This window comes from Alosa pseudoharengus, unplaced genomic scaffold, assembly GCF_046254945.1.
Source record: "Alosa pseudoharengus isolate Yale_2024_CS ecotype anadromous, Long Island Sound unplaced genomic scaffold, YU_APseudo_1.1 YU_APseudo_1.1_scf_2, whole genome shotgun sequence".
Taxonomy (NCBI): Eukaryota; Metazoa; Chordata; class Actinopteri; order Clupeiformes; family Clupeidae; genus Alosa; species Alosa pseudoharengus.
The window spans coordinates 42904116-42929030 of NW_027468663.1; the positions used below are offsets into that span (position 1 = coordinate 42904116).

Here is a 24915-nt window from a genome sequence, read left to right on the forward strand (position 1 = left end):
CTGGATATTGACGGGTCCCCTGCGTATGCTGTCCAGTCCCTCATAGACTCCAGACGTCGTGGGGGTCGCCTTCAGTATCTAGTGGATTGGGTGGGCTATGGCCCGGAGGAACGTTGCTGGGTTCCCGCAGCTGATATCTTGGACCCAAACCTCATACGGGATTTCCATCTACGCCGTCCAGATCGACCAGCCCCACGCCGTAGAGGTCGACCTTTGAGGTCGACACCCACCTGCAGCTGGAGCTGCGCATCGAGGGGGGTACTGTGATGACTCCTGGGCCTACTCAAACAGCTGTAGCCCCAATTAGGTCCTCATCACCCACCTATTGATTGAATTATTTCCTTGTTTTTTCCTTGTCACCCTAACGAGCAGCACCTGAACTCCGGGACTCTCTATTGGTTGTAGTCATCACATGTTTTGGTACTTAAACTCCTTTGTTTCAATTCTTCTTTGAGCAGCATTTGTAATGCTACACAGTGTGAAGCCCTGTCCTGTGTTTTGTTTTCTAAACAGTTTGGACTGTAGTGTTGTTGTAATTTTTGTTACTCTTGGCTTTAATACTGCTGCAAGTTGGCTGGTGTGACTTCACAATAAAAGAAACCTGCATCTACCTCCTGCATCATAGATGACTTGTTACAATGAGGGTAGTAGAGTCACTATAAGAAGCATCTCATGGAGCATTACCTTACAGCGCTCTTGGTACTGTCGGGGTCCTGCGCAGAGACCATGCCCACTTCTGTCCCTGCGGGGGCGTTTTCGTAGACGTCCAGGATGTAATAGTCCATGGAAAACAGTGGCGCCTCGTCCACATCTCCAATGATGATCTTCAGAGAGGTGGTGTCTTTAAAAGGACCCAGGTGGGAAAAACGGGAGTCCAGGTGGGTGTTGATCCCCTCAATGTGAAGAGTGTAAGCCTTCTTCTTCTCATAGTCCAGATGCTGAAACATCAGCAGACAAGTTCAAATGATGGCTGTCAAACTGTCATAATTACATTTTTTTACATCATAATAATTGTATGTAAGCCAGGAACCTTTTTCAGCACGATAACGCCTTCTTTCTTGTCACTGTCAGTAGAGATAGCAAAAATGGCAGCTCCCTCTGAATTGGTGATGCGGTAGGTCATTTCAGCGTTGACACCAAGATCGTCGTCGTTCGCTTTGATTTTGCCCACTGCTTTCCCAACCTGTGCTGATTCAGGAACATAGAGCTGGTAGTTCTCTGTAGTGGAGTGAATCATAACAACCACTCATTCATTTCATCATTAGACTCTATGGACCACAGACACGGCTTTGTCAGAGCAATCTATTTCATCAAGCACATCAGTGAGAGAGCAACTGGCTCTCTACAACGTTTATTAGTTAGTAATTCTGAGTACCGGCGCATTGTGCGTTCAAACAACATTGAGGGAAATTCATATGCTATTTTCAGGACATTATAATTACTCATTGCATGTCATGCTCTGGATGTAATTGAATGAAATCTGTGGATTCTGGAGAGAGGGAGAGAGAAAATGAGCACCTACTCTGTGGGAACCTGGGGGGATTGTCATTGACATCCGTCAGAGTGACATTGATGGTGGTTGATCCAGACAGACCTCCCACCTGACCAGCCATGTCTTTGGCTTGGATGATAACAGTGTAGATCTCCCTGGTCTCTCTGTCCATGTTTGCCAAGGCAGTCCTAATGATACCTGCAGAAAAAAAAAAGATTAATGATCATGTGTTTTGTAGCCATACAGTAAGAGAATGTGTGTGTATTGACAAATGAGGCTTTTAAAAATGAGTTTTTTCAAAATGATCTTTAAAAATGGACAGAAAGCTTTTTTTTTGAAGTTGAAAGACTGTGTTTAAACAAGTCTTAATGGTTGTGCAATATTTACAGGGGTTTAAATACACCCCCAAAAAATGTCACGTGGCGCAACCAAAAGTTTCTAAAAAAACCCCACGCTTCTATTTTTTGGTAGGTATTGTACCTGAGAGTGTCTACAGTGCTTAACACATTATTATTTTGTAGTTGACCTTGGTATTAAAAGTAACTTATGAATATGAGTAATTAGGTGCAACACATTTTTCAACCATTTGTTCACTTTAATCTACTATTTATTGGTTAAATGAGTATTTTATCTGGTTGTACCACCTGACGATGCGGTTGTGCCACCTGACTTTAAAATTATAATTTCAAATTTCAAATTATACAGACATCTTCTTGGACACCTATATAACCTTTTGACTTTGCTAGCAAGTTCATCCATTGAATGTTCCAATACAATAAAGAGTTTAAATTAAAATAACGTTTTCTTCAGTTCTACATTGGTTGTACCACGACATATAAACTGTACAAGTCCAACTATGAAAAGAAAGTAGCTATTTTTATTTATTTTTTTCTGAGGGAGATTTACAAACTTTTCACTCATCAGTAAAGGTCACTTGGGTCCTCTTGATGGGGCAATATCCTCTTTACTCTTTCTTCAATTATGAAATTTCAATTCAATTGAAATATGAATGTGGTTGCACCGCCCTGACATTTCAGATAACAGGCAGATGCGCTTTGTGAGAACATCCTGTACCTTCTGAATGAATGTGTGTGTGTGTGTGTGTGTGTGTGTGTGTGTGTGTGTGTGTGTGAGAGAGAGAGAGATGTGTTTCTGGGTGTATCTGTCTTTGTGCATGTTTGCTAGTGCATTTGTTTGCAGTTCATCTCTGTTGAAGAAACAAACATTGAACCTTTCCTGGTGGAGAGCACATGAGGAGCAGTAATGACAGTAATGACTTCTCACTGGAAACTAAATGATTGTTGGGGGAATGGGGGTGGTCCTTACAAGGCCATGTCCTAACTGTCCCCTTTAGCCGCCCCCTTGGCCTTTCTCCCATCCTTGCATGCCATCCTGCCAAGCCGCTCCCACACGCTTCACAGGTTTCAGAAAAGTGTGTGAGCCATCTGCCTGAATCGTGCCCCGGGGTTCAGCAGACCATGGAGTGGCCGCAGCAGGCAGGGGGAAACAGATTGAGTTTGCACGGTGCACCTGTACAAGCATGATGCCGCAGGGAACACAACCCCCCCCCCCTCCCCCCCCCCGAGGCCAGGAGCTGAGGTGTGCAGCTTCTGACATTTGGACTGGAAGCAAACACTGATTGGAAGAGTTAGGTGACGGTGAACTGCGTTTAACTTGAACAGCTGATTCAGGAGTAGAGCACTCGAGAGTGAGTAAAGGCCAAGGGGCCTCATGGAGATGCTGGCTGATTGGGAGGTCAAGTCATTTTGTAATAATTTAAAGCAGACAGTTGTCTATGAGCCTCTAGTTGCTGTAGCATATTCATCTGGTTCAAAGCCATGGCAAATGTGACCCAATTAAAGAGCCAAACACAAAACCCCAGTCTCCCTGTACAAACACATACTTTAAACGAAGCGCTAAGGTTAACCAAGGTTAACATTTGAATTGATGATACAACTTTGATGTTAATGTGAAAAACCTTCAGGGATTCCATTGTTATTTATTTATGTATTCTGTGGGAACATGGTGTGCCATATATTCATGTAAGCTGTTAGTCTTTTGAAGTAGAAAATTGTACTCAACAATTTTTTTTGAGAATTTGGATTCTATGCTAGTATGGGCTGTGTCGTACATTCTTGTAGGAATGGAGGAGAGAAAACGTGAAGCCAGACACCTCAATCAGCCAGAACAAATAAGCACAGCCTAGAGAATGTCATACAGATTGCACCCTGCACATCCAGGCCAGATCACACCTGCCAGAACTGGACATTTCACTCGAAAGCTTTGTTTTTTTAAGAGACATGCTAATGTTGACCTGTCTTTCTGGATTCAGCTAACAGCCAGAGGCCAGAAGTAAATAAACCAACAATAGTGGACAATGGACAATAGTGGATGCAATGAGAGTGCATTTATTAGTGCTGGATAGTGCATGCTAGCTCATTTAGACCTAGTCTGTTCAAAAATCTGTGTTAAACATAAATTAATGATGGCAATAATGACAGCAAAAATGCTTGAATGCATTTAATTAATTGCCAAGAGATCTCTAGTGTTACACTAAATCTATTACAATACTATTTCACACAGTAAGTAACTGTGATTAATATCAATAAACATGTGGAAGAATCAATTTAGACTAAAAATTAGTCATATCAAAAGGATAAAATTAGTCATATCAAAGGATGAAATTGCTCACGGGCTAAATGCCATGAAAAATAGTCCAGGTGTACCTTTCAGGTAAACTAAAATGTTTCTCAGACACAGTTACAGACACATGCATATTCATTTCAACAGGAGATCAGTTTTTGACATTTCCATCCAAAGCAGCTGCGTTTAGAAATCAAACATGGGTGAACCAATGCAACAGACCTCATCACAGCACTACCGCATGCCCCATACATGGTGCATATGACATGCAATACTGCACTAGATAACTCTGACCAAACAGCCTATGGCATGTGAAATGGTATTGTTTTACATTCAGTGCATGTTCATGTGGCATGTACAGCTGGGTAGGTTTGAATGAACTAATGCTTATGTTGACATACAGTGATGAGACGTTAAGAGATAGTGCTGCCGTATGGAGCTGCCTGGAGAGTTACTCTAAATCACTAATGCAATGACAGTGTTGACACTAATTAAAGGCAACTCCACAGACTGGGCACAACTGCATAAAAGGCCGCCTCCCATTGGGCTTCATGCATATGTCTATATGTCTGGCTCTCAAATCTAGTGCAATTGTCATCATATGCAATCTTACTGAAATCCACCCAAAGCCATTATTCACTCTCTGTCTGTCGATTCCCCACTCTGTCATGCGTTGGAGCAGTATTCCCCACGGGCAGAATAATAACACGGTGGCACTGCTTCATTTTTAAAATGAGACAAGCCTAGTAGAATAACCTGGGTCCATTTTACAATACCGTGTCCAAACATTACCAATGGAATCGTGTTCGGTACATCTGAAAGAATTAAAGGAATGTCTGTTGAGATGTACTGCTGGGCTTTGTAACTGAGTCGGTGGGGTTGTAGAATGCGTACAGCACTCAATGCTTCATCCAATTCTTGTAAATGAGCGTGGATAATGCCGTTCCACTCTCTGTGTTCTATGGCCCCAGCAATTTGGCACATTGCAGGAGTCATTCACATTTGAGGAAGAGAGCTCAAACAAATCAGCCTATTTTTCCCACTCTCCCTCTTTCTCTCTCTCTCTCCCTCTCTCTCTCATGTATCATCCTTTTTTACTTATTTTTTACTCATTCAATCATTCTCCTCCCCTGTTTATACATCTACTGTCACACACACACACACACACACACACACACACACACACACACAAAACGCATGCATGCACAGACGCACACACGCATAAAACACACACACACACATTTAAGTGGTGCTCTAAATTTATGCTGTTAATTCTGACCAGGCTATTTTAAAAGCCTCAAACAAAAGACATACTCTGCCAGTGGTGGTTGCTTTCTTGCTCTTTCAAAAGCCTTCTTTCAGGCTGACTGTGTCAAAAGACGGGGCAGCATTTCATAGAGCCTTACTACAATTGAAAGCATGTCAATTACTGACAGCAAGGCCAGCACTGTTATGGAGAGACTCTGGGGTGGTAGAAGATATTCCACAGGCTCTCTACATTTAGGGGTTTTGCGGCACGCTGTGAAGCTATACATATATACACATGTATATATATACACAATAAATATATGTATATGTACATATATTTATATTCTGAAGCAACTATCACACAGTTGTTCCTGCTTATGTGCAAGGCTGTCTCTACAGGAGATCTCTCTTACAGGAGATTTATTTTATTCCCTGCAATGGAGAAAAAATCCAATAAGATCTTACCAGTTTTGGGGTCGACAGAGAAGTATGGATGTCCTTGTAAAATACTGTACACAATCCTGGCACTGTTTCCATAGGTAGGGTCATCTGAGTCGTTTGCAGTGATTTGAAACACTGATGTTCCTTAGAAGAGTAGATTTAAGAACACGGTTAAAAGGGTTTGGTTCACCAAACTACAGTCTAAACACATGCCAAAACTGACCAGAATAGCAAACCCATAGCCAAAACTCACCATAGCAATTCATAACTTGCTACTTCTCAGATACTGCAATTAATCATGTCACAGCAGGCCAGAATAACAAACATAGCCTACCTTATCTTCTTCATACTTGTAAATCCTCTAGGTTTGGAAATGAAGATGACAATCCAACATGTTATAATCCATAGAGTAGGCCTAGCCTAGGCTATGTTGGCGTCACAAGATGAGACTTAGATACATGAACTATAAACAATTTGTTTGAGACCATGTGTTTGAGGGAGCTAAAACTCAGTTTACATGTAAACAAAAGGGCCAAAAGCATACAAAAGTCACGCTTTTATACAAGTATCTAGATACGTGTAAACGAGCCCTTAATCTCTTGAACACAAAATCCCTGCCATCCCAGTCAATCCTTTTACCATATTGCCATATTACTGGCATCTTTTGCATGTTGAGATCAGTACTTCACTGATTCTTTGGAAAAACATCTAGGAACTAGACACTACAAAAAAAGCAGTGAGTGATAATTTTCCTTTTTAACTTTACATTTGCAAAGACCATGCAGACAACTAAGACATCAAACAGGTTGAAGTATAATGCACAGTTTTCAACAGAGCTGGACGAATGCCCCTTGTTTAGAAATGTTCAGAAATGAGTCAAGTTGCCTGAGGAAAAGGAAACCCACAGTATTACATCCTTTTTGTCATGTCAACTATGTCAACACGTTCAATTACCACTATCTCAGTTACACTATGGGACAACTATGATAAACCCCTAAAGGATCATGGGACCACTACACATCTCACTAGAACACAGAGCCTTGTGAAGCACATGAGCTCTCCCTGTTCAGAAAAACAACATTCAAGGCACCAGCCATAAGCCTCTAACCTGACTCTCGCCAGATGAATTTCGTTCCGCTTAGCTCCGCCTAGCTTCACTCACATCCATCTGGGACCTCTTCCATTGAGAGTGATTTCTGCACCGATTTTATGGTACAGCCAATCAGGACGCAGGGCGGGAGTTTCATAGATGTGACATAGCGTAGAAGCGACTGTGATACTGTTATCAGCGTCACGGGTTGTCTTCGATGTGAGTGGTTGAAGTAGCACGTCAATAGATGACGGACAAGTGGCTTATTCAATCATATGCAAGCATTTTTTGATTAGGCCCAGCCTTCTGAAGCAACTCTCCAATGGATTGGTCCCAGATGGATGAGTGGAGCTAGGCGGAACGAAATTCATCTGGCGAGAGTCAGGTTAATAAGCCTCCTCCGTGATCCCAGAATCCCCGTAGTCTCACCAATATCTGCCATCTCCGGCACAGAGGCTGTAAAGGGGCCATCGGGGAACTTGGGCGCATTATCATTAACATCCTGGACCTTGATGATGAATTCCGACTCAGGCTCTATGGCTCTGTTAGTGTGCCGGTCGATAGCCTGGGCATGGAGGACATAGTGGCTCTTCTTTTCCCTGTCCAGGCTCTTGGTAGCATGGATGTCACCGGTGACCTCGTTGATGATGAATATGGTACCAGCACCTTCCCCTGAGAGCAGGTAACGCACTGATCCATCGCCTTTGTCTGAATTAGAATGTAGCTGAGAGAGTTTACACACACACACACACACACACACACACACACACACATAAACACACACACAAGAGATGGAGGGAGAGAGTGAAAGATAATATAGTATACCTCAACCATGGTCTAGTCATGGTCTAGAACTTCATATCTCTATCATTACCGGTACAATTTATTAAACTCTGGCATTTTCATTTACTTCATGATCAGAGTGTCATACTGATTCTGAAATATTCAAGAGAAATTGTAATGAAATAAATTCAAAGCTATGAAACCCATCAAAGAAGGAAAGTATGCATGCCACAAATGCTGTCTCCAGTGTATTTTAAGTTGTGAATTGATAATGGCAATCTCTCTAGCTGTCCACCAGTGGCCTTAACATCTCACATCATGAAAGATCAAAAGATACCACCCCTCAGACCACCTCTCTGGAACCGCAGTTTCCCTATACCACCCTGAGTTGGGTGTTGTGTTGTGTGGATGCCATGATCTACAGTACCTGCTTCAGCAAGCCCCCTCTCACCTGCACAAAGCTGGCAACATTGTGAAGATTATGTTCTTTGAATTCTCCACTGCTTAATTAAACACAATCAAAAACTACCTGACAGAAAGACCGCAGTTGAGGGGGGTTGTGTCTGAGCATTCGGTAAATGCAGCTAAGGAGCTCAGAATCCAGACCGGGCTCTTTTCCATTTCAACTCTGAGTTCTGTCATCTGCAAAAATCCAGTTGTAAGGAGGTGACTGAGTAGCGCTGAGTAGGCAACTGAGTGTGGACAGCCATCTGCTATGAGATTCACCTCATGTCACCAAATAAAGTAACATTCATCACTGTGTACATGGACAATGTTGGCTAAGCACTTGAGTGGAACACACATATTACTGTTGCATGCTTGTTTGGGAAATACTTGTAGAAACATACCAAACAGTGATTGAATCATTCCGACCGCAAAGATTTGTCATTATAGGGAATCCGGTTCCTGATCTGAAAGTCTAACACTAGGTGGGTTTACGTGGACAATCGTTTGTCATTCCGAAACTATTCCGATTGGAAAATGTATGCCATCTGTTCACATGGGGTAGGCTACGTTCTATTCTGATCAGGTGCTTAAAGGCACTCTATCTTTGATCGGAATAGCCATTGTTGCTTTACTTTTCCTTAAGAAGATACAGCAGGCACAGCAAACAGATACAGTAGCCTAAACCACCTCTTTCATTACGATTAAAAATGTAATCGGATCGGCAGTTTTATTCAGATCAAGGTGTTAATATGTGTCATTTTTATTCTGATTGATCCATTTTCCCAATTCTAATCGGACTAAAAGTGTAGCCTACATGTACAGTAAATTCATCTAGTGAGGTGTTCTACAGGAATGGCAGAGCAGACTCTTAGGCTACAGCACTTCCTGATAAAGCTGAGGTCCTCTAATGTGTGTATCAAGATGCTGATCGGTTGTTGCGAGTGCAATTTTCTTTGCCGCCATCTGTTCGGGCAGCAACACCAACTCGAGTGATTCAGAGAAAGACTACCCCACATAATGGACAGCACTTGACATCCCTTGCATGACCTAGTGGTCAGACAACAGAGGGCTTTAAGTCAGAGATGCCTTCAACTCTGTTGCATTAAAGGAACCATATGTAAGAAATGTATTTCAATTAATCATAAAATGGCCCTGATATGTCACTAGACATTAAGAAATCATGTTCATTTCAAATACAACTACAACAGTAGTCCGGCCAGGATATTGTCATTTAAAAAGTGAAGTTGCAGCCCTCAACTGATGTTGATGTTGTGTTTTGTCATGTTGTGTTGTGTTTTGGCCTGATGCGCCACCCTCCACCTATCTACTAATCACAAAGTCAGTAGTGTTTCGGCATCCGGGTTGGCAACCTCGAGTCAGGGGGGAGGGGATACACCGCTCTACAGTAATTTGAAAGTGATTGCAGTACCAGTTTTGGCCACAATCTTACATATGGTTCCTTTAAGGACCACCACCAGAAATGATTCACATCCACTGCAAATGAAATACAATACCAGTATGCCAGGTGAGGAGATCTTCTGAGCGACAAAGAACAATGCACAATTCTATCTATTTCTATCTTAATGTCCATGGTAACAAATGTATTGTCTGCCTGGAATACAAATGAGTGCCATGCATATTCTTTTTGTTATAACAAATTGCCCAAAAGATGCCACTTCAGTAAAACTCTCACGTCAGAGGCGCACCTTGTCAACAGGCAAACCAAGCAACTGCTTGGAGCCCCGAGCCGCTAGGGGGCCCCCGACCTGGTCTCAGCGCGTTTGCAGGTGGGTCAAGCGAGAATTTCGTCCATAGAGATTGAATGATGTATTCTGCGTGCTCCTGCCCTGTTGTACAAACAGTACGTGCATATGTAGGCCCTATGCTATGGCCTTATGAACAGCGGATCTGTGTTCAAAAAAGTTCAATCCGCACATATTTAGGCAACTGTGGTAAACGTCAATCGAGGGTGCAGTGATGACGGATCAACATCGGATTTTGGCATTTAGCCTAATGAAGCTATAGTAGGCTAATGTTAATTGGCAGAAAGATTGAACATGGTTTGCTACATCTATACGACAGTAAACTTCAGCTAGCTAGCGGCAGTTACAACTAGTTAAGCAAAGAGATGGTTAACGTTATGTTTGTATTAGGGCTGTCAGCCATAACATGTTAATCGCGATGCAGTAAGGTCCGGACCAAGCATACTTTCATACGTTAATTTGTTAGATTGCCCGATTGACGCAAAGTGCGTCAAAAAACACACTCTTTCTTCTTTGTTACATTGCTCCGGAACTGTTCATTACATCGAGATAAAACTTATATTGCGTGACAGAGCAGAAGTGGGGCTTTCCAACGAGACTACGCACGTGTCTGTACGATTAAGTATGAAAATAAAATCAATTTGCATCATATTTACAGTCTATACTTCTCTGCTTCACCTGCTCACCCATTACTATCGTTTGAATTACTCGCAAACCCGTGATCGCATATATATGGCAAGCATATCAGATGAAAGAGGAGACACAGGGCTATCCATTGGTACCATGAATATCGATCCTTTTGACTTATAAAAACAGACGAAGTAACTGCAAAATAATAACGTCATGAACACAAACCAACGCTGCACACCCATTACTCTTGTTTGAATTACTCGCGGACCCGTGATCGGATAGATATACCACGCACGTCAGATGAAAGAGGAGACACAGAGCTATCATTTGATATATACATCCTTCTGGGTTATAAAACAGACGAAGTGACAGCAAAATAATAACTTCATATAGCTGGACTTACCCCACGTTTACGAATTTTTGTCTGTTTTTGTGGCAAAGCATGTTTATAATCCAACGCTATCGTGTGTTTCTCTATGGCAAAGCATGTTCATACATAGCCTACACCATGCACTCAAAATTATATTTTGTGAGATACATGTCAAAATATAAGAATTTTTATAATACGCCTTTTGTATTTTTATCATTTAACATAATAACCTAATGGTGATATAACATAATGGTGATAACACTTGTCGGTAGGGCCCCCTTGGAATTTTTGCTTGGGGCCCCCACAGACCCTAGAATCGCCTCTGTCTCACGTCTTTGTTGCAGTTTAATAATATGCCTCTGTGCTAAATAGGTTGGCGATATATATATTATTACCATGTCAAGGTAACAATAAATAATAGTACAACAATACTTTCATGTAGTGATGGGCAAATGAAGCTTTGGTGAACCACTGAACCACAGCAGTGTGAACCTAGCGACACTAGCTGAAAAGCAAAAAGATGGCCGCCACACATACATTTTTCAACATAAAAGTCCTTAGCAAACCAATATTTTTGGTTTCATATACTGGTTTGGGTAAGGACTTTTATGTTCAAAAATCTACATGTGGTAGCCATATTGGATTTTTTCATTAGTGTTGCTAGCTTCACACTGCTGTGGTTTAGTGGTTCACCAAAGCTTCATTTGCCCATCACTACTTTCATGTCTTTTTTCATGTCAGATTTGTCATGTCTTTTTTTCCAGTTCCATTTTCAGTGTACGGAGTTGCAGTTTGCAGTTAATAGAGTGTCAACAGATAATTTGTTGACAATCAGAGCATCTGTAGATAGTGTGACCAAAGTTTGATATAGAATTAGGATTGCAAGACTTAAACTGCTCTGATTTTCTGAACTAGATCTGAGACAACAAGGTGCATGTGGACCTGTGTAGAGATTGATGGAAAGTCCACAGCACAAGAAGAACCAAGCTCATTAAATTGAGGCTCAGACTCCTTGGCTAACCACAAATTACACAGGGTGTGGTGATGGAAAGGTCCCCAGGGCCCTCCAGACAGCATATGCAAGGGGCGAGAAAAGCTTCCTCAATTCAAGTAAATTGACATTAGTGTGAACTATGAAGCAGGTGGTGGAGAAGTGTGGACTGAATGTAATCCCTGTCTTAGACACTGGCACGGATACTTAGTTATGCCATCTACACAAGCAGACTCCCCAACTCCTATGCTGGGAAATAGGCCAATGCAATATCCATAACAGAGTATCTGTTTGCAGCTGGTTACTAATAGCACTTGCCATACAGAAATGCGATTTGCACCCATTAAATAATAATAAATAACAACAACAGCAAACATATATATACTCTTTTTTGATCCCGTGAGGGAATTAAGTGCTCTACCAACAACAGCAAAGCAGCAGAAATTCTTCAACAATCAAATGTTATACAATATGAAAACAAAAATCACCGGTAGCCTGCTTTAAACATAAAATATAGCCTACCTACAATTATATGTTTATATTATGTTTAGCTGCAATTATGTTTATAGCCTGATCACCTAAAGTTAGCCCACTTTGACAATAGTTAATAGTGGTGTAATGGTTTGAAGAGGTATATCTCATGCAGGAGTCCTGGGCTTGATACCCAGGTGATGCTTGTTTTTTCGAATTCACCTTGAATAAGTGCATTTGCTAAATATTTTACCATTAGCTTTACAAATAGTTAGCTAGCCAAATACCTTTACTGATCTCCAACAAGGAAAATAGGCATGTGCAATTAGTGTAGGCGAAGCAAAAGAAAAGCTGTGAATGCAAGTTTATAAATTCTAGTTGCCAAGCACAGCAACTCCAGGGGCGTAGATTTGCGTGGGGACCGAAGGACGTGTCCACACCAATGTCAGATTACGACTGAAATGTCCCCACCAATATTCAGGTTGAAATGGAGGGAAAAGCGCTCACATGCGCTACAAAGAGTTAAATACTTTCTCACTTTGCTGCGGATCATCTCTTACAGATCGTGTAATGTGCAGTAGCCTATAAGGGTAAATCGCGCTGATTTGAAGTTACCTATAACTAGATGTACCGCAGAGCGGTACAAAATATGACCGCCGCCCAGTCCAGCACATTTTTTCCACAAAAATAAATCATCTTGCCTGTTCATAATTCTGAGAAATTCTTGAATTGTGTGCATGTGTGCGTGTACACGTTTATATTTATGTGTGTGTGTGTGTGTGTGTGTGTGTGTGTGTGTGTGCGTGCTTGTGTGTTTGCCTGCGTATGTGTGTTTGTGCATGTGCATGCATGCGTACATATGTCTACTGTGTGAGTATGTGTCATACGTATGATTACTGTGAATGTATGTGTGTGCGTGTGTATCTGTTTATGCACATGTGTGCACATGGAATGGGTTAACATGACCCCTGGAGGCAAACATACGGAAAAAATTGGTCATCCTAGGCCCTACGGTTCTCAAGATATTCACAGAAAACTGTGTCTGCCCTACCCTCCTTTTGGGGGGTCCAGTACAGCGGGGGGGGCTACAGATCAAAACGAAAAACGACGGTTCCATGCTATACATGTGGGGTTACATGCCCACCAAGTTTCGTGTACCCCGGTCTTTCAGTGTCCCGGGAATCCTTGTTGGTGTACGGTCACTAAATGTACACATAAATTATTTTATTGTAAGGCCCCCCATGAACGAAAGTTCACAAAACTTGGCATGCATTCGGAGGGTGTCATAATGATCCTACACTTTCAATTTCGTGCAGTTTTGACCATGTCAGCCAGAGATATTGTGATGAAAACACCTAATTTTTTGCTTTTTAATTTTTAACTAGGTGGCGCTATACATGAAATAAGTGGTAATGGGATGGGTTGACATGCCCCCTTAAGACCAACATACAAAAAAAATGTGGACCTCCTAGGCCCTACGGTTATCGAGATATTCACAGAAAACTGTCTCCGGCATTTTCCCTATATATGCTTCCATTGGGAAATGTCATAAGTCAGCATAATGTAAACTTCCATAGCTACGCAGATGATACCCAATTGTATATTTCTGTGGAGCCAACTAACCCAGATGGCCTTTGCTCCCTCACTGCATGCCTAACCTCCATTAATCAGTGGATGAGCAAAAATTTTCTGAAACTAAATGATGACAAAACAGAGGTACTTTTGGTGGGACCAAAACTAAAGCGAGATATTGTTCTTAGTAATCTGGGGAACTTGGCACACCAGGTCAAACCAAAAGTAACAAGCCTCGGTGTCATCTTAGATGCAGAGTTAAGTTTTAAGCCCCATATCAGTAAAGTTACTCAAACAGCCTATTTCCACTTGAGAAACATTGCCAAAGTGCGGCCCTTTTTAACTCAACAAGATGCAGAAAAACTAATTCACGCCTTTATCACTAGCAGGTTAGACTACTGCAATGCACTTTTCACTGGTCTTCCCAAAAAACATCTAAAGAAATTGGCACTCATACAGAACTCTGCGGCTAGACTTTTAACTAAGACTAAGAAGAGAGAACACATCACCCCTGTGTTGGCTGAACTGCACTGGCTCCCTATTTCCTATAGAATTGATTTTAAGGTTATGTTAATTACTTACAAAGCTCTGAATGGCACAGCACCTTCATATATCTCTGAGCTTTTAATATCTTATCAACCACAAAGGAAACTTAGATCATCCAATTCTAATCTTTTAATCGTACCCAAAGTGCTCCACAAACAAAGTGGAGAAGCTGCTTTTATCCATTATGCCCCCAAACTATGGAACACCCTGCCTCTGTACATCAAGCAGGCGAGTTCAGTAAATATTTTTAAAAAAGATCTGAAAACATACCTGTACAGGAAAGCTTTTAGTTAACTCGTCTTATCCTGTAGACTACTTTTTCAGATTATTCTACATCTGCTGCTATTGGAGGGCGCAGCCAGCCAGAAGCAGATGGGCTCCCCCTATTAAGTCAGGTTCTGCTCAAGGTTTCTTCCTGGAATATGGGAGTTTTTCCTTGCCACAGTTGCCATATGGCGTGCTTGTGGGGGGTAAGAGGGTTAAGGCTGCCAGTCTTATGACATGTCATTTTCTATATTTTTGATATGTTGCTGAGTGGATCATAAACGGCCCCAGCAATGAAGAAATGTGATTGATAATGACTGACTGACTATTATTTTGTTACATGCTTCAAATGTAAAGCACTTTGAGCTGCATTCTGTGTATGAAAGGTGCTATACAAATAAAGCTTATTATTATTATTATTATTATCCGGCCACCTACAGGCCAGTTGGTGTATAGTAACATAATTGAATTTATTGTGTGGCCCCCCATGAACGGAATTCCACGAAACTTGGCGTGCATTCAGAGGGTGTCATAATGATCCTACACTTCCAATTTCGTGCAGTTTTGACTATGTTAGGTCACAGATACCTACGATTACAACACCTCATTTTTACTTTTTTGTGTTTAACTAGGTGGCACTATACATGAAATGAGTGGTTATGGAATGGGTTGACATGGCCCCTTGAGATCAACATACAAAAAAAAAATGGTCCTCCTAAACCTTACGGTTCTCGAGATATTCACAGAAAACTGTGTCTGCCCTACCCTCCTTTCGGGGGGTGCAGTCCAGCGGGGGGGGGGCTACAGATCAAAACGAAAAACGATGGTTCCATGCTATCCATATGGGGTTACATGCCCACCAAGTTTCGTCTACCCCGGTCTTTCAGTGTCCCGGGAATCATTGACGGAAATTTGGACATGCGAAAAAGAAAAAGAAAAAAAAACAAAAAAAAAAACTATTCTGACTAAACCTATATGACCGCTTCGCTGCGCGGCGGTCATAATAACTACCAGTCAGCCGCAGTCTCCTGCGCTGCGCTTCAGCTTCACTTCACTACAAGGCATATGAAGTGCGTCTAAATTCATCCATTCTTCTCTGTTGAACTCCTCGAGTAGGCTACTCATCACACATGTGTCACATGAAAGAGCCTTTTCTCAGCTTTTAAACGGTGCTATAGCCACTATTTGCTGTGATAAACAGTTCGCAGTTCCCTTTTTTTTTCGGGGGAATTAGTGGGTAGTGTCCCCACCAAAGCTCAGACCAAACCTACGCCCTTGTTCAACTCAACTCTAGAGTAATGGCAGATGCTGTACCTCCAGTACACCTTGATTGATCCCCCATACACTAAGAGAAATTCAATTTGACGCAGCCCAAAGGATTGCAGTTACACTAACATCAAAGACAGAAATGTTCATAGACGCTGCAGACACAGAGGTGCATACACATGCAGCGTCCATATACCATATTCAGGTTCAAGTGCCACAGGGACCCAGGTTTGAATATGACCTGCAACCATTTCCCAACCCTCCTCCCCCACCAACCCTCTGCCCTTTGCTACCAGTCACTCTTCACTGTCCTGTCTGAACAAAGGCAAAAACATATGCTATATTCTATACTGTATGTATGGTCTATAATGTTAACACGTTTATCCTAGTGCACAGAACGCTACTCAGGTTCAGAGTTAATGTAAGTCCATGTGGTGGTCCCTGAGACGCTATCTACACCTTTATCTTTGTCCTTTATGTGGTATAGTACAGTGTTTTTCAACCTTTTTTGTGCCACGGCCCACTTTTGACACTTAAAATGTCCCACGGCACACTAACATCCTGTGTGAAGAAAAAATAAACATACCATAGCCTAAAATTTCACAGATATGGCCTTATTATGGCTTCTATGCAAGACCTGCTCAATAAAACATGCACACTCTGTTTCATTTGTAGGTGACTATATCTAATTTAACTGTTGTTATGAACTGGATATGTGATGATTCTGTGAATACTGGATATGGGGCCCCCATTGTACAATGCCTGCATACCACAAATAGTGCAATCATACAATCAATAAGAGCATGTGGTTATAAGTTCTTTGATGCAACAGTTGCTTTTCTGGACCAATGAGTGACATTTGGGTAATTTTCTGCGGCACACCTGATGATTTCTCACGGCACACTAGTGTGACCCGGCACAGTGGTTGAAAAACACTGGTATAGAAGATAAAGACTCTGATAATTTTAATCCAATTAATTTTGCCCTGGTAATAATTCTACACACATGGGATGGTTAATCCTTATGTCTCAGGAACATGAAGGGATACCAATGGCATAGCTCAGGAGTGGTCAGCTGTAAAGTTGATACCCTTTTAATATGAACATCTTTACTTTAAGGTAAAATTGTGACACAGAGTTTCTTTGATTTCGCAGCTTTGCAGCTGGCATAATGTTATCTTGTATGATTACTGATGTAGACAATGTAAAAAAAAGTTGGGAGCAGTACAAAGGTCTGAGCGGACAACATTCACAAACATAGACACATGAATGAATGAATAAATTAATAAATAATACATAAATAACAGGCTGCGCAGTAACTAATTCACATACCATAACATCATTAAATTATGTAACACCCATGAGGGATTGATTACCTTGATTGCATGTCCTTATACCCCCACCCTCACACCTTACATGAAACAAGTGCTCCATTTATGTTTCAAAAATGTTTTCTTCCCTGAGGACACATTTTATAATTGTTACACAGCATTATGCTGTGACCCTACACCTGTGTCTAGGAGGATGATCTGGGAGTTGCTGACGTCTGATTGTTTGGCCAGCCGTATTCTGGCAGACCCTACATGACTAGATGAAAGTTGAGGCCACGTGCTGTTTGCAATTTCCTCAGAGCAAATTCATCTTGTTCTACGTGTGCAGAATGATTTCATACTTAGCACAGCACTGATCTACCTCATATCTCAGGTGAACCAAATCCATAGCTGACAAAAACAATGCAGCCACTGATGAAAACCGCTGATACTTAAATGTTAAAGTTCCTAAATGTTAAACTGCAAAAACATGTAGAAATACAAATACATATCTAATGCTGTGGATGAGAATGTCATCCCATGAGTTTTACACTTTACCTATGTACGGTGTGCCCAGTGTAAAATTGAAACCAAGGCATCTAGATATAATGTGGTTGGGCAGATGTGCCTCTTATAGCCATCAATGGCTGTCTGTTAGCATCACAGCAGTCAAAACAAATCTAGCCACTGTAACTCAAATGTTCAGCTCAGGTGTCTTGGGAAAAGACCCACGGGTCACTGCTGATTCTCATTTTTGACCTTAGCCATCTGTGTCCTCTTCACCTTGCTATGTTCGCAAATTGTCAATACATTATGTCACTATAGATTTGCAACATTGTTGCAATCCACTACTTTGTGCACTCAACAGAGGACTGGTGGGATGCAACTTTTGGTGATGACCATAGTTTGCTTTAAAAACCCACTCTGCTGTCTGGTATTATAATATCCTATGTTGAGTTTTTCCCCCAGGGGTTCTTAACCACATTTGATGAGGAAGGACTCCTAATGAAGCTGGTTCTAATAAGATATTTTGCATTTCAAATACCAGAGGACCTTTTTAAGGGTACGCAAGATCTAGGAAGCACAAGCGGAAATGTACACAGGAAGTCATTAATGCCATTATCTTCCTCATATTAATCTCTCCCAGCTCATGTGAGACACTGCTTCATCATACTCCTATTTAACACACCCAGAGCGTGAGATTATGGGTCAGCCACTTAGGAAGTCAAATTCATTTCTACTGCAATATAAGTATTTAGAGAAGGAAAACACACATTTCTAGCCTAGAAATCTAGACACGCCCCTAGCGGCAGCAAAGGCTAGTCTAGCAACTCTCCGTTGGCTTGTGAGCTCCAGATCCCCAGACTTCGCCGGGCCAATGAAATCATGTATGGAGTCGGTAGGTGGGCTTAACATAATGATTGATGGCAGAGTTGCAACGGTTTGGCTTGAATTCCCTGCTACTTGAAAACAAATAAGATGGATGTTGCTGTTGGCGAACAGTGTGACACGAGTTAAGCTTTTATTAAATTGGCAAACGTTTGAACTAGCCAACTAGCTCCGCTGGTGGGAAACGCATGGGACTCATAGCGCTGCCGCTGTCCTATTGCGTGCAGAGGGAATTTGAAAGACAACTGATTATCCCGCCCCTCGGACTGAGCACTGCGAACGGTGAGTGTCCAGACCCTACATGTAAATGTGAGTCTGGCTCGCCAGGCTAACACGTTTCTGGACAGGAAAGATAAACAGAAGAAAGAAACAAAATCCCTCTTGGTAGTCACAGAACAATGTGACTAGCCATGCATAAAGTGATGTGACATGGAGTTACATAATTAAAATTTTACAAAATCAAAAAAGCTTGTAAAAAAGCTTGCACATGTTCAGGTTATCTGGTTGCCACTTAAAGTCATGTAGTTGTTGTACAGTAGAGCTTAAATGAATATAGGCCTTTTAGTATAAGCATTTCATCATGTAAATGTGAAATGGATTATTAACCTTAACGTGCCAAATGCACAGTATATGTATTACATGCTTACCAGTGTAAGGACACGCTTACAAATTGGCCTAATTATGAATGCATATAAAAACCACCCATTTACCTTTCCAACATGCTGAGCCTCTGGGCCTATGTGTTCCTCCAGAACATAGAACTGATTCCAAATCCACCCTCTCTTGGGCCGGTGATGCGTGTCTTTTTCCTGGTCTGCTGGTTTGGCTTGGTTCAGGCTTTGGTTCTGGTTCTGTGTGAGTGCAGTTCTGACGGGGCTGGCCGGTGAGGGTGTGCCTGCGGTGGTCAGCACCACACCGAGACACAGCAGCAGCAGCAGACAGAGGCAGAGAGAGACCGTGCTGGATAATCGCATGGTAAGAGCCAAGGGGTGGCAAACCCACTCTGTGCACCCGGGGCACACTGTCCACTCAAAGGCCACTGACAGGCAGCTGTCCACCGAGCATTTAGATCAGACCTATCCAGAGGCTTCTGCTGTCGCCCATTGTGTTACATCCACCGATCAGGAAGCTCCTTTTAGATCACACACGCTGAGGAAAGAGGTCAGGCATACTGGGTGAAAATGGTGGTGCAGTTGGTTAATCAGAAACAGGAGGATATATCCATGTTGTATCTGTGAAGAAAAGAAAAAAGGACAGAATCATAGATTAAAACTTGACATCTTTAATAGGTCAAACTTCACTTTCTCAGGTGCCATTTGGAAATACTACAGCAAGTGGTGCTATATCCTCATAAAATAGGTTTAAATGCAGATATTTTTGATAGATTTGACCAAATTGGACCATGAAACCCTATCTAAATGTGTCCTACGATGTCTCTTGGTCTTGCCCAAAACACTTGTACTTCTGAGTAAAAGTGAGCTTTGGGCACAGTGGCACATGCTTCCGTTGATGCACTGAACACTGACTCCCTGGCTCTGCACATAGTATACATCTCATCTGGCTTGATATATAGTCAGGGTAGATTCAAAACTGCCATTGTATTTAATGGATTAATTAAATACTTAAGAATTCCACTCCTAAATGGTTTTGTCTTGATATGAATGTAAGTATGATCTTGGCAATAAATATACAAAGGAAAAATGTAGAAATATAGGGCTTGTCATTTATGATGTTCAGATTTCACTCATGAATACGGTAGTTACAGATAATATAAATCTGGTAAAATGAGCCCGAACCCGCTGAAATTAAAGCATGAGTGTTTCTCTCTCTGCCTCTCAAACTCATATTAAAAAAATTCTTTATTGGCATGGCAATCTTTGTCTGTCTTTCTTTCTTTCTCTCTCTCTCTCTCTCTCTCTCTCTCTCTCTCTCTCTCTCTCTCTCTCTCTCTCCCTCTCTCTCTGTCTACCCCCCACCCCAGTGGTGTGTGAAATAGATATATAAGCTTGACATGTGTATAAACTGTTAATCTCCGGGGAAGCTGTAACATCATTTTCTCCAGCGAAAGCATTTTCTGTTTTAGCAGGAGTATTTGATCTGATAAAAACATTGTGCATTTTCATGTTTATTCTCAAGCTTCCCCAAATAAATCTGTACACCTGTCAGTGACAGACAAGCTTGGCTGAGAAATAGCTCAGAAAAAATGCTATTTCATAAATAATTTATGTGGCTGAGGTGAAAAACTTTACAGAGAATGTTACTCTGTGTCCCTACCCACTTTCACTTCTCTAACAACGTAGGATGTTACATTGTTATTGAAAGAACAAATAAAGAATATATTACAGCCACAAGGACAGAAAAAAGGGATGTAATTTGTGTTGAGGGTTTTGCGCATAATTCTGTCACACTGTAATCAATCAAGTCAATCTCAAACATTCACTTTATTCAGTAGTTCCGTATCTTTGTGTCCATGTACTCCATTCTGCCCCTCTCTTGCACCCCTCTCTTGCTCTTGCACCCCATAGTCTATATAATTTATTGTCTGTCAAAGCCATGTTTCAGTCTGGCAGTGATTTACTCTCTAATCTCTTATTCATTTTTGATGTGCCATTGGCAGGTCTAAACATCACCTGACATCACTGCAACTCTCAAGCCTCTGTGTCTGCTGCCCACAGGGGCAGGGGGCTCTTAAAGCACGTCGGCTGCTTATTATGTCAAGATGCCCCTTGACCTGTTGTTGTCATGTGAAGGCACTGGGAATGGAGGATGACACGAGTGGTCTTGAATGTGATGCCGTGCCTCTCTTTTCACACCATGATTCACTAGCCAGTGCTTGGAAGGGCAGAGGCGTTTGACTGGTGCGAGTTAAAAAAAAATCAGCCTGTAATGATAGCAGAAACTTCTGCAGAGACGTACTTCCCAGCCGCCTGGTTGTAAATGGAGTGTGATGACTGGAAATTGATTTACTTTATTACTTTGCCTGGCTGTTCCTGATGTAACTCAGTGTGTAGCAAACTGATGGCTTGCTCAAAAATACCAAGCAACTTCCCCCAAGCCACTGCTCTATGGGGCAGTTACGCAAGAAAGATTGCAGTAGATTGAAGGGTCTCTCACACTGTGATGATACTGAACCGCCACAGCCATTCTTTTTAACTGACACTCTGATCAATCCTAAAAAAAAGTAATTTAATGAAATGTAAGGCAGGAAAAATGGTCTGCTTGGCTTTGGGAGGTGTTCACAGCCTGGGGAGCCAGACTGACTCCAGTTCCTGCACTGCAGAGTTATGCAGTCGGTTATGCAGCATCTCATATGCTGTTTACTTATATGTTGTTTACACATACCAGAGCAATTTCTGTATTTTAAACTTACTACACTTAGCTATAGCAGATGTTAAGCAGCATTAGTGATAAGGCGAGTGTGTCTCAGCTGTAAAGCATCACTCTGCCTCCCTTACAAGATTACAGTCGTTGTGATGATGACCAGCCCAGACCATTTTGCCTAATGGTTAATAGGTGTGGTCTCTGCCTGAGGAACTCACTAGGATGGAGTCATATGATTGGATAGCTTTACTGGAAGGGGCCGATAGACTTGTGCAAGGGCAATTGACATTTGATCAGTAATGAGACGTGTTAAATATATCATGAACCTACTAGCTGGGTGGCAATCAGCTGGCATAAGCACATGCATTACATGTCCACATACCATACACGCTATGAAGTGTCCCTTCAGAGCCTTAACATGATTAATGCTAATAAAAGGCCAGTATGTTATATGAATTCCTTTTTAGTTCTCAGTGCATTTTGCTAACCTTGAAGTAACTGAACCAATGTAGACTAATCATTATCAATTATCCCAGATTTCAGCTCTGTTCCAATGCATTAAAGCAATTATTCTTCTGGCAAATTGTGAAAAGGTCTCCCTAGCATGGTGCTTTAAAGAGATTTTAGTATTGTAACTGGGTTTTTGAGCAATACTGCCCATGTTAGCCACACATTCATCTTGTAAATGTGCTGTTATCAAAATAAAATTGGCACAGTGTGCCAATTTTTAAAAAAAAACTGTGTGCTACAAAGATTACATAGATGTTCACCATATAAAATAGGTATATCATTTAGCTGGGATAAGCATGTTGTAGAAGAATAGGATTTAGGCTTGCAACTCTATCATGGAATTGCACTTCTATAGAGTAAATAAACAAAAAATAAATCATATACTGTACACCTCCTGCTCTATAGTCTAGTGATAGCAGTATGTGAAACTACCTTTTCCCCTGCCCCCTTTCAAGCCCTGAGATAGCCTTAATTCTGTACAGTATTTTTGTGCATATGTATTCCAAATAATCAATTTATGCTTCCTGTGTTTGTAAAATGATAAGCACCTTTATATTTAACACTTATTTTATAATTCTCCAAGGTTAGAAACTATGAATTTGGCTCCCATTCACTTGAATTGCTTGTAGTGCTATCTCTGCAATTTGGATTTTTGCAGCACTCTAGAACAATCCTTTTAATACTTTCAAATAAGAGACAGATGTTTAGTGATTTTATCAGCTTTTACACCAGAGTCAAAATTTATGAGGACATAACTGGTGACATTAGTGATATATCCTTGTTCTATGTTTGAAGAGTAAAAGAGTTGACTAAATCAGACTGGATTCTCAAGGTCTTTTGAAAAAAAGTTTGAAATACTGATTAGTATCCACTATAGGTTTACCAGGAGACCATGTGCCTGTGGTTTGAAAACATCCTCAACTGAAAATATGTTTCCAATTGGATGGAATTCACAGCAGTGTGTGTGAGTCAGGAACCCTCGTCATTCTTAGACGTGTGTGTCACTCCTCTCAATGGTACCACTGAATACCTCCACCTCTTGCTGGCACATGCCAAAGCCTGGGCGATTGACTGCTCTTCTTCGCATTAGTGACGCCTCTCATCATCTCCCCACATCCGTATCTCAGCAGATATATACACACACCGACCACAAATTCTGTCTTGATATGATGACAGGAGCCTTTGGTGAATATCTCAGGAATATTCTAGCTGAAGGACTTTCTTTGAGCCAGTCTGGCAAAAACGCTGTGGCTGTTTTGCAACCTAAGAATATCACCCAGTTAGGAGTCCCCACTGTGTAATCTTGTGCAGCTAAAAAAAAGCCCTAGTAGGATGGGAGCAGCTGATTGCTCATTACAGGCTTAACATTAACAAAAGGGTCCCTCCAGGAAATGATCGAAAAACATGTCAGCACCTTGGCATGCTCACCATATGCAAAAAATAGGAAAGACTTCAACAACCTGGGATATTGTGACCCACCACCCCACCCCACCCTGCCTACACCAGATGAGACAGAGGTAAAGCACTGCCAGTGAGAATTTAAGGAGAGCTGTTTAGCTTAGACTCTATGTCCACTATACACAGCATGAAGCGGAGCCCATCCAAAATCATACAGAGCCAGTCGATCAGATATACTGATCAATGAACATCTCACACTGGCATCAATGATGCACGGTACAGGCGCACCTATACATGTTGTATGATGAAAAATAAGATCTGTAGCAGAGCAAAGTTCAAATTGTATCTTAAACAGACGTCCCATCACATGAAATATTACCACATTTAGGAAAGAAACAGAGAATCTATACTGTAATAAAAAATACAAACAAATGACTGAGGTATGGGTAACCGAAATGAGCCCAAATCTCCAAGTTTCTAAATGATTCCCATTCCCATGTCCTCGGGATATTTTTTGACCTGGACACGCTACAGTAAATGAGGCGGGCCAGTGAGGAATTACCACCTAACTTAACTGTTACGGAGGTGCAGATAAAGTACTGTGACCACAAAATCAGGTTAAGGGATCGATGGGGGGGGGGATGCCTCTTTCCTCTCTTTTATTCCATGCATCACATCTTCCTTCCACATGCATGCACCCAAATGCACTGTCACACTTTGCCCTGGTGCTGCTTTCCACACCAGCTCACCCTTGCCAAATGGGGAAACAAGCAGAAAATAGTTTGGACTGCTTCCTAACGTGCATATGACTAAACTAAAGACAACAAGAGAGAGAGAGAGAGAGAGAGAAAGGAGTGCCTGCTGGCGCTTCTTACCCTTTGTATCAGTCCCTGAAGAGTGGTAGGGGATGAGAAAGAAGAGAAAGGCTCCGAGTTACCATCCTGATTCCAGCTGCCACCCTGTGAGTCTGT

The 24915-nt window shown here is 41.7% G+C and overlaps 1 protein-coding gene across 1 annotated transcript in view; it reads right to left on the minus strand.

Moving 5' to 3' along the window:
• LOC143133521 (cadherin-18-like) overlaps positions 1–19689 on the minus strand; it is a 39175-nt gene extending 19486 nt beyond the window's left edge. Inside the window, exons 1-6 of the mRNA XM_076293284.1 lie at positions 19426–19689; positions 7344–7638; positions 5849–5968; positions 1523–1690; positions 1031–1218; positions 685–938 (exon numbers count right to left, since the gene is read on the minus strand). Coding sequence (XP_076149399.1) covers positions 685–938; positions 1031–1218; positions 1523–1690; positions 5849–5968; positions 7344–7638; positions 19426–19689 — 1289 coding nt within the window. The remainder of the gene's footprint in view (positions 1–684; positions 939–1030; positions 1219–1522; positions 1691–5848; positions 5969–7343; positions 7639–19425) is intronic.
• Between the last annotated feature and the right edge of the window lie 5226 nt (positions 19690–24915).